This window comes from Cricetulus griseus, chromosome 2 (assembly GCF_003668045.3).
Source record: "Cricetulus griseus strain 17A/GY chromosome 2, alternate assembly CriGri-PICRH-1.0, whole genome shotgun sequence".
NCBI classification, from domain to species: Eukaryota; Metazoa; Chordata; class Mammalia; order Rodentia; family Cricetidae; genus Cricetulus; species Cricetulus griseus.
In genome coordinates this window covers 377,271,014-377,281,879 of record NC_048595.1, presented here as the reverse complement: position 1 = coordinate 377,281,879, position 10,866 = coordinate 377,271,014, and the positions used below count along the sequence as shown (strand labels likewise).

Sequence of the window (10,866 nt, the reverse complement as noted above, 5' to 3'; positions counted from 1 at the left end):
CCCTGTCTCGAAAAACCAAAAAAAAAAAATTTTTATTTATTTATTATGTATACAACATTCTGCTTCCATATATATCTGCACACCAGAAGAGGGAACCAGATCTCATAATGGATGGTTGTGAGCCACCATGTGGTTGCTGGGAATTGAACTCAGGACCTCCAGAAGAGCAGTCGGCGCTCTTAACTTATGAGCCATCTCTCCAGCGCCCCCCTTTCTTTTTCTTTATCACAGTTTATGGGCCAGGCATGGTGACACATGCCTCTATTCCCAGCACTTGGGAGACAGAGGCAGGCAGATCTCTGTGAGTTCGAGGCCAGCCTTGTCTACAAAGCAAGTTCCAGGACAGGACAGGCTACAAAGCTACACAGAGAAACCCTGTCTCAAAAAAAACAAAACAAAACAAAACAAAACAACTGTCTTGAGCATATTAACTTGCAGGCATGGACTACTGCCTCATAGTAAAAGCAGCTGCAAGTTGTGCGCCTCCAGTTAGAGGTTAACATCGACAATGGGGAACAGCTGAGTGCAAAGAGACCCTAAAATCAAAATGGCTTCCTGTGGTCCTAACCCTGTTTCTTTGAGCTCTAACTGGATGGAGACATACTGTGATCACTCAGTAACATCTGGCCTGGAGCTTGCTGAAGTAGCAAGCAATTTAGGCAGCTAAGGAACAGGCATAGACAACTACTTCCTAGAACATAAATATCAGGTCCCACTTGATAAGTCTACAATCCGTGGACAAACCACTTCATAAAATCTGTGGCCAGCCTTGCGTTCTTTCCTGGTTCAACTCATTTGTTTGTTTTGTTTCTGTGACAGGAGTTCTCTTCGTAGTCCTGGAAGTTACTCTGTAGACCAGGTTGGACTGCAACTCACAGAGATCCACCTGCCTCTGCCTCCAGAGTGCTTAGATTTAAGGCCTTCGCTACCACTGTCCAGCTCCTGGTTAACTCCCTCAAGGACCACCCCCCACCACCACCAACTCTTACATTAACGCCAGCCCTGGACCAGTGAGCTGGATCATCAGGTAAAGGCACTTGCTGCCAAGCCTGATGGCCCAAGTCCAATCCCTGGGACCCATGGTGGAAAAGAGGAATTCTAGCCTTTAACAAAAGAGGAACCGCCGTGCGTTGGTAGCTTCACACCTTTAATCCCAGCACTCAGGAGGCAGAGACAGGCTGATCTCTGTGAGTTCGAGGTCTGGTCTACAGAGTGAGTTCCAGGACAACCTCCAAAGCAATACAGAGAGACCCTGTCTCGAAAAACCAAAAAACAAAAACAAAAGAGGAACCATACCTTTCTCAGTGACTTGGCCCCTCTCTGTGGAGAGGTATTAGGTTTAATGCTTTTTTGACAGTGATACAAATCTTTGCTTCCTGTTACTCTGGTCATAGTTTCCAACTAATAAGTGGTCAATATACGTGAACTTTTTTTTTGGTGGTGAGGGGACAAGGTCTGTCTATGTAGCCCTGGCTGTTCTGGAACTCACTCTGTAGACCAGGTTGGCCTGGAACTCACAGAGATCCACCTGCCTCTCCCACCCAAATTCTGGTATTAAAGGTGTGCGCGTCACCATGCTCAGCCACACAAAACTCAAAGATGTGACACCAAAGCTGGCGATGTGACTGAGCTGGCAGCATTTGCCTGGCACGGACCCAGCCTGAGTTCTATGTCCAGCCCTGCATAAACCATGTACCTGTAATCCCAGCACTCGGGAGGTGCCAGCAGAGTCAGAAACTTAAGCTCATCCTTGGGTTCATATACAGCAAGGCCAGCCTGGGATATGTAAGAGCCTGTATGGGGACAGGGAACCACAGGACCAGATAGGCCGGTCAGGACATGTGTAAAGGCGGAGAAGAGACCTAAGAAGTCACTTTGTCCTAGAGAACACCACCCATGCCTGGCACAAGAAAAGTAGGTGACTAGTGAAAAGCCTGAGGACTCTGAATCATCTTGGAGGAAATGGCTTTCCATTTGTAATCTTTCAAATGTTTGAGGCAGCATTTCTAGGGCATACAAATGGGACACAGCTTGGGGAGCCACTAGAGCTGGGGAAGCAAAGGAGACATAATGAGCAAGGGAGAGACCATCAATCCAGAAACATACAGAACTGGGGAATCTTCACCCTAAGGGCAGGCTCTAAGGGCCTGGGATGTGGCTCCGTGCTATGTATGAGGCCTTGGGTTCTGTCCCCAGCACTGCCAATAAGCACATGAACAAAAGCAAAAACAACTAAATAGGCTAGGGCTATCCAACTCATGAAATGCAGTAGAATGAACTTAACAGAAAGAAGCCAAGTCCCCAGTAGGTTTCAAAGCAGGACACAGGAGCTAGGAGCTGGTGGCACACGCCTTTAATCCCAGCACTCAGGAGGCAGAGGCAGGTGGATCTCTGTGAGTTTGAGGCCAGCCTGGTCTACAGAGTGTGTTCCAAGACAGGCTCCAAAGCTACAGAAACCCTGTCTCGGAAAAACGGGGGGTGGAGGTCAGGACACAGTAGGGAGGAGTCAGGTTCTGCTCATGTGACCCTGTGAAATGGCCCATTTCCTCCTCTGTAAAATGGGGCCTGTCACAGATGTTGAAAGATGTGAAGCTGATAATGCTTTACAAACTGTTGGGCATAGCTCTAGCCCACAGTCAGGGGTAGCTAACTGAAAACAAAGGCCTGAAATGATATATAGGAGAAATGGAGGGGCTGGAGTTAACATTCTGAGTTAACCTGTGGGCCTGCCACCTACGTCGTTAAACAGGATCCTGCTCTCAGAATAAGTCTGGGACTTGATTCAGCACACTGCCTTAGCAACCCTGAAATTCTAAATAATTTTATGTGCATGTATGTGTATATGTGTTCACGAGTGTACAAGCTCATCTGATTTTGTATGTGGAGACCTAAGGTCTTTGGTGTTAGGTGTCATTCCTCAGGAGCTGTTGACCTTGTTTTTTGAGACAGGTACTTTCACCGAACCATTCAGCTAGATTGGCTGGCCAGTAAGCCCTAGGCTTCTCCTGTCACCATCTGCCCACAGCCCCAAGGATACAAGACATTTGTGCCCATAGTCACACCCAATCTTTTTTGTGGATGCTTGGAATCAAACTCGGGTCCTCATGTTTGCACAACAAGCACTTTACCAATTGAGCCATCTCCCCAGCCTCTGGTTTTTACCTTTGTACTTGTATTTTGTAAATAAATCCAGTATACAAAGCAGGATACGGATGAGCAGGCAAGGTACACCAGATGGCACTCAGCAGGCTCAGGCCAGCAAGTGTGGTAGGTAGTGGGCAGCACAGGTGCCTAGGAGTTGGCCTGCCCACCTGGCACGCACTCATGGCTAAGCAGTCTGTGACACTGTGGAGCTGCAAAGGAACGGGGAGCAAGAATCTGTGCCCATATGGATAGTAACAAAAGAAACAGTGTTGGCAGAAGCCCACCAAGGCCATGGCAAGGGAAAGGATTTCATGTAGAAGAGCCTGATCGTGTGGCGTGTGCACAAATGCAGCTCTGGTGTCTAGGAAAGGGCAGCACAGCCAGCACTCCAGTAGGGACTTTTGTTTTTTTTTTGTTTTTTTGTTTGTTTGTTTGTTTTGAGACAGGGTTTCTCTGTGGCTTTGGAGGCTGCCCTGGAACTAGCTCTTGTAAACCAGGCTGGTCTCGAACTCAAAGAGATCCGCCTGCCTCTGCCTCCCCAGTGCTGGGATTAAAGGCATGCGCCACCAACGCCTGGCTCAGTAGAGACTTTTGACAACAAATTGTAAAATAAAAGAAGTGCCTGAAGTTGCATTAAAGCCCACAGTTTGATTCAAAGAACCAATCAGGAAAGACTTTTTTTTTTAAATAACATGTACCGGTATTTTACCTGCATGTTTATCTATGAAACACTTGCATGCTTGGTACCCAGAGAGGCCAGAAAGGGGTGTTGGATCTCCTGAGAGTTATAGGCAATTGTGAACTGCCATGTGGATCCCAGTAATTGAACTTGGGTCCTTTGAAAGAGCAGCCAGCCAGTGCTCTTAACCACTGAACCATTTCTTCAGCCCCAAGAAAGACTTCTTAAAAGAATTTATAGCTGGGTGTTGGTGGCGCATGCCTTTAATCCCAGCACTCGGGAGGCAGAGGCTAGGTGGATCTCTGTGAGTTCGAGACCAGCCTGGTCTACAAGAGCTAGTTCCAGGACAGCCTCCAAAGCCACAGAGAAACCCTGTCTTGAAAAACCAAAAAAAAAAAAAAAAAAATGTGTTCTCAAGATGCTTCATCGTTAACAAAGGCAATTTTACAATAACCTTTTCTTGTAATTGAGGAAATCAAACTGTATAAACAAGCTTGGGGCTGGAGAGACGGCTCAGCAGTTAAGAGCATTTGCTACACTTGCAGAGGACCCAGTTTCCATTCCAATACCCACATAGTGGTTCACAGTTCCAGGGGATCCATCGCCCTCTTCTAACCTCTGCAGGGACTTCACACAGGTGATGCACATACATACATACAGACAAAACATTCATACACATAAAATGAATAAATATTTGCACTTGCATGAACAAATTATTAAAATATTTACAATAAGCCAGATGTGGTAGCACACTCCTCTAATCCCAGCCATCAGGAGGTAGATGCAGGAGGACCTCAGGGAGCTCAAAGCCAGCCTAGTCTATGTAGTGTTGTCAAGCCAGCCAAAGATGCATAGTGAGATGATCCTGTCTCAAAAAACCAAAACTCACAGGGTGGTGTTTTGATCCCAACACTCAGAAAACAGAGGCAGGAGGATCTCTGTGAGTTTGAGGCCAGCCTGGTCTACAGAGTGAGTTCCAGGGCAGGCTCCAAAGCTACAGAGAAACCCTGTCTCAAAAAATCCAAACCCAAAACAAAACAAAACAAAACAAAAACCAAACCCAAAACAAGAAACAAAACTCAAACAAAAAAGAACCTATTTATAGCTAGCTTGATGGGTAAAGGCACTTGCTGTCAAGCCTGATGACCTGAGCATCATCTTTAGAATCCACATGGAGGGCAAGAGGGGGGAGGAAGCTACGAGAGTGAGAAGGGAAGAAAAGGAAGGATGAAGAGGTCATGAGGAAGCAGAAATTTTGAGTCAGGTGTAGATTAGAAGAAAAAACATATGGCAGGTAGGATTTTAGTTGGGGGTGGTAGAGGAGGAAGGGAGGGAGAAGGGAACTGGGATCGTCATGTAATTCAATCTTGTTTGTAATTCAAATATATAAAAAATAAATAAAAAATTAAAATTACTATAAAAAATAAAAATAAAAAAAGAATCCACATGGAGGAGGAAAGAACCAGCTCCCAAAAGTTGTCCTCTGACCTCCACATGTGCTCTATGGCACCCTCTCCCCATTAAGTATGTAAATGTTTAGAAAGATCTATGTAGGCTGGGAATATAGCTTAGTCCATACAGTGCTCTAGTGTATGCAGAGCCTTGGATTCTCTCTCCAGCATCACACAAACCAGGAGTGCTGGCATATGCTTATCATCCTAGCACCTAGGAGGTGGAAGCAGGATCAGAAACATTGATGGCTGTTCAGTTGGCATAGTGTTCATTATCTAAATATAAGGACCTGAGTTTGGATTCCCAACATCCATGTAAAAATCAGGCTTGGCAGTGTGTCTATAATCCTGACACAGGGAGGTATAGACAGGAGGATCCCTGGAGCATTCCCACTATTGATCAGCCAGTCTGTGCTGAATTGGTGCACTCCAAGTTCAGTGAAAGATCCTGTCTCAAAGCACTAAGGTGGAGGGCTGGTGAGATGGCTCAGTGGGTAAAGGTGCTTGCTGCACACACTTGGCTACCTGAATTCGATCCCCTGAACCCAAGTAAAGGAGAACAGACTTGACAAATTGTCCTGTGATGACCACATGCACATCATAGCATGTGTCACACACACACACACACACACACACACACACACACACACACACACACACACACACACACTTACTTCAAGGTCATTCAGAGCTATATAGCAAATTTGAGCCTAGGATACATGCAACTTTGTCTTGGAAAAAAACAAGTTAACCAAACAATAATAAACAAATAATACTTGGCCCAGGTCAGGGGAGACAGAGGATAAAGAAGCTGAAGCCACACTGGGGACCGACAAAGAAACAGTAACACAGCCCACTGGTGAGTTGGAAATCTTCACTTTATTACTATATCACCAGAAGTCACCACCTTCACTTGGTTCACCACAGATGGATGGATGTCATAGAGGAGGATGCCACAGGGCCACGGTATCCACTCTGGAGAGGCTTAACCAGGTGGGGGGAGGGTCTAGAGCAGGGCCCAAGTTGAGGGCCCACCCTTCACCACACACACACACTCGCACACACACACTCACAGATATATTGTGGAGCCTTATATTATACATCTTATATATAGAAAATATATATATTTATACTATACACAGGCAGTAACGCTGCGGGGGGGACTGGGACACCCAGACAAGAGCTGTGGGCGCCAGGGGGCGGGAGTGTCAGGGCAGGGGCAGCACTAGGAGATGGCTAGCCCAATCCATCCTCCATAAACTCTGGGGACTCCTGCTTACATTTTTAGAGATCAAAGGGGTTGTGGATCAAGGTTAGGGATGCCCCAGGGACAACAAGTGGGATCTCTTGGTTACATGGGAAAAGCCTGGAACCCCAAGAGTCTTTGAAGATCAAGAATCATTAGGGGCAGAGGGAGCAGATACTGGTAACAGTCCCCTGGGAATCAGCCCCTAGATTGCTTCATCCCAGGTGGATTGGGGGCCACCCAGGCAAAATGGCCTGTGACTGTGCAGGGTATGTCAACTCAGAAGACGGGGCTCCTAATCTCTCACCCTGTGCTTGACCTTGGATGAGACAGGAGTCTGTTGAAGGACCCCTGCAGCTATGTTTCTCAGACCGTCTTTTGTGCTTGACAGGAAAAAGGGATCCCCAATTCCATAGGGCCCAACTGTGGGGGACTATCCCCAAGGAGAGTGGGGAGAAGAGGAAAGCAGAAGCAATGGAAAGGGGAAGGAAATCAGGGTGCTGCTGGCCTCAGGTCCTCCAAAGGCTATGTATGCTCTGTCCAAGGAGGTGTGGGGGTGTGACCCCTTTCAAACCACTGAGAAGCCTGGGTCTTACTCAAATCTAGGCTTCTTGCTGGCTATCTGACATTACTACCATGGTGCTGGCATGCATCTGAAAAAGGGAACGGTGCTCACTAAGGTCCCAGCAGCCCAGCTCCTGGTCCTGTAAACTCCCCTAGCCTGAGGACTAGGAGATAGACACCCAAGGCTGGGCAGAGTTTAACCAGCACTCTGCCCTCTGCCTGACGTCACCAGCTGCCTATTGCTATCCAGGGAGAAACCAATGGGCAGTCCTCTGGTCTCTAGCACTCTCCAGCAGGAGTAGCAAAGGCCAGGGCTTCTCATAGCCTCTTGGTGGCTCAGCCACCTGGTTGGGGCATGGGACTGTACACAGAACCCCTTCCCAGGTGTGGAAAATGGAAGTTATTAACAGCCAGCTGCCTGGGGTCCTCTCCCAACACTGTGGCCCCCTAGGGAATTTGGAGACCCCAGTTTGGATCCAATCTCTAATGCTAGCTCTCTAAGCTCAGGAAGGGCAGTGGTGCTCCTTCTATGACTCTGAAGTGCTTGTCCCCTCCCTGACTGTCCTCCTTAGGCCTGCACTCCTGCCGTGTTTCCTACTGTAATGGGCCTTGTACCTCTATGTGGTTCACAGGCTCTTAGAGGACAGGCACAACAGACACCCTTGGTGACACCATACCGACATGGGTATGAGAAGAGCAAACCTGCCTGTCAGCATCCTGAAGGGCAGGGGTGAGGTGGCGGGGACACCCATTGTTGAAGCTGCCCCACAGCCTGCTGCCCTGCTTCACAAGGAACCAGCTGGTGTAAACTGGGTACACACAGGAAGATGGCACATACACTCTCCCTCTGGGCTCCCTGTCACAGAGAGGGAAGCACCTTGTGTGAGAATATGTCTTTCCTGTCCCCTTAGGCCCCATCCACTCTCTTTTCTGTCTCTGAGATAACCTGCTATTATTCTCTTTCCTGTGGCCCAAGGTTTCCCTGAGCCCACTCTGCAGTGTCTTACTTGTGAGTCATCTGGGGCAGTGTGACCTTTAGCTGTGCACTCAAACTGACCCTGTAATTGAAAGCTCCTGTCCTGGACTCCCACTTCTCCAGCCTTGAGCCCTGGCTGACCTAGGCAAGCAGAGAGAGGACAGTGTCCCATGTGGTAACCAGGGTAGAGTCACTTGCTAGATGGTTGGAGCCAATAAACTTAGGCAGCAAGGCCAGCTCTACTGTTCATACACTAGGACCTCAGGTCAGCTCCAATGCCACCTGGCCTCCTGTCTATCCAGCCATGAGCAAAGGCTTAGTGAGCCCTCCAGGAGGCAGGGATGGCCATCACTCCTTTGGGAGACTGCAAAGGGGGTAGCTGGCACACCCCTCAGGAGTCCCCCGTGGGACATGTTAAACAAGGAACAACACAAGGGGCAGGCTAGGGGAGCTTTCTAGAAGACCAGGACTGAGGAGAGGACCTAAATGGAGGAAAGCAACTGAGGCAGAAGAGGCCCTTGGTTTGCAGCAGGTCATGGTGCCTCACTGGCCTCAGGTCCTGAAGTCCCCCACAACCCCTGAATTAGAGTAACACTGACTGGCAAAGCCAGATGTAGGAATAGGAAATAAAGAGAGACTGGCAGGAGCTCTGTATCTGGCCTTCCTTGATATGGCCACATCGTCAGCTGCTTGAATGCCCTTGGACAAACTACTTTGACCTCTCAGATCTCAGTTTCCTCAACCATAAAATGGAGGTTGCCATGGCAATTCCAGGAGGACTGTTACATACCAAGGATTCTGGGGTTGATGGCCCACATCCTGTGATGGACCACACTCACCTGCAGCCAAACTTGCCAGTATCTGTCTGTCCTACCTTTCCTGCACCTGGTGCAGGGCCTCCTCAGCCCACCTTTTCCCTCTCTATTTCTCTCACTCCCCAGCCCAGCAAGGCCTGTTATAAAGTAGGTGCTTGGTAAATGCTCAAGGACACAATGAATGACTGTCACCCCTGGGTCCCACCCTCTAAATCCCTGTTGGGCACACACTTGTACACATGTGGACACACCCTCCAGGCTCCCCGACTCCCCACCCCAGCTGCACTGGGCCTCAGTGGACTCACTTGGAGGCTGAGCAGGTGCTAGGTAGGGTCACCTGGGAGGGAACAGGGTGTTTGGAAGGGGAGCTAGGATGAAAGGGCAGGGGCAGGGTAGGCGGTCACTGTCACCACCATCAAGGGGGCTCAGTAGCCCTGTGATTGGTAACCCTGGGGCTCAGCATCAAAGGCGTTGGCTGCATGCTGGTAGGTACCACCCATGCCAGCAGGGTCCGTCCCAGCGCTGGGCTCCACGTAGGGTGCATAAGGCATGCTGGAGTCCTGGCTGGGATCCATGTAGTCCTGGGAGAAGAGGGCCGAGTCGGCGCCAATCTGGTACCGTTGGAAGGCCAGCACAGCCTGACCCGCCTGGGATGGGGGCAGGCAGGGATGAGGACAGGTGGGAGGGATGGTTAAGGGAGAGACAGACAAGAAGAATATTGGGTTAGTAGAGGTTAGTTGACAGGATACAGGCAGTTACAGATGTTCGAAGCACCAAGCCTGACTAAGGGGAAGGACTGTTCACACAGCCACCCCTCCACATCCAGCCATATAGAACTTCAGGAGTCACCTGCCACAATGATCCCAAGCCCTCCCAAACTGTGTTCTCAGGAGTGTTATGTGAAATGGGAGAAAAGGCTGCCTAAAACAGAACTCTTCGACCAAAAAAAAAAAAAAACAAGCTGGGCATTGGTGGCGCACACCTTTAATCCCAGCACTCGGGAGACAGAGGCAGGCAGATCTCTGTGAGTTTGAAGCCAGTCTGGTCTACAGAGTGAGTGCCAGGACAGGCTCCAAAGCTACACAGAGAAACCCTGTCTTGAAAAAAAAAAAAAAAAAAAAAAAAGAACCAGAACTCTTCGAATCTCCTAAGAGCCATCTTTTTGTATCTCTTGTAGCTAGGTACAGTCATGTGGTTAACTTCCAGCCAATGAGGCACAGTTATGTTCTTTGTCCCACTCTCAGATCTAATGCCTGGAAAGCAGATGTGATAGCTGGAGCTCTGGGTGCTAAAACAAGCACTGGGATGGGTGATGGATAAGAGATAAGGATGTGCCTGGTGGTGGTGTCACAAGCCTTTAATGCCAATACTTAGGAGGCAGAGGCAGGTGGATCTCTCTGTGAGTTCAAGGCCGGCCTGATCTACAGAGAGAGTTCAAGGACAGCCAGGGCTACACAGAGAAACCCTGTCTCAAAAAACAAAAATGAGGGGGAGAGAGGGAGAGAGAGGTATCTAATCACTGAACAGACATCTGAAACCCAGCACAATCTCTCTAGATTTGGAATTTGTTTAAATCTTTTTTGTTAGTTTTGGTTTTTTTTTTTTTTTTTTTTTGAGACAGGGTTTCTCTGTAGCTTTGGAAGCTGTCCTGAAACTCACTCTTGTAGATCAGGCTGGCCTTGAACTCACAGAGATTCACCTGCCTCTGTCTCCCGAGTGCTGGGATTAAAGGCATGTGCCACCACTGCCCTGCTTAAATCATTATTATTTGGAATTGAGATCACTTGTCACTAAAGCTAATTCTAGCTGAAACACACAGCTAGACAAGTTTGGGGAAAGAAACAAACAGTAACACACATTTCAGAGTCACAGGACTCATCAGAGCCTTGACTGTTTGATACTGGGTTCTGTTTGTCTAGCATGGAGTCTGGGAAAGGTCTGACTGTGGCCCCATGCAGAGAGAGGACAGGATGCTGACCACAGGGACCTAA

At 48.6% G+C, this 10,866-nt stretch overlaps 1 protein-coding gene across 1 annotated transcript in view; it reads right to left on the bottom strand.

Moving 5' to 3' along the window:
• Positions 1-6,134: 6,134 nt before the first annotated feature.
• Positions 6,135-10,866, bottom strand: part of Syngr1 (synaptogyrin 1) — a 29,141-nt gene continuing 24,409 nt past the window's right edge. Inside the window, exon 4 of the mRNA XM_027404039.2 lies at positions 6,135-9,522. Coding sequence (XP_027259840.1) covers positions 9,301-9,522 — 222 coding nt within the window. The 3' untranslated portion in view covers positions 6,135-9,300. The remainder of the gene's footprint in view (positions 9,523-10,866) is intronic.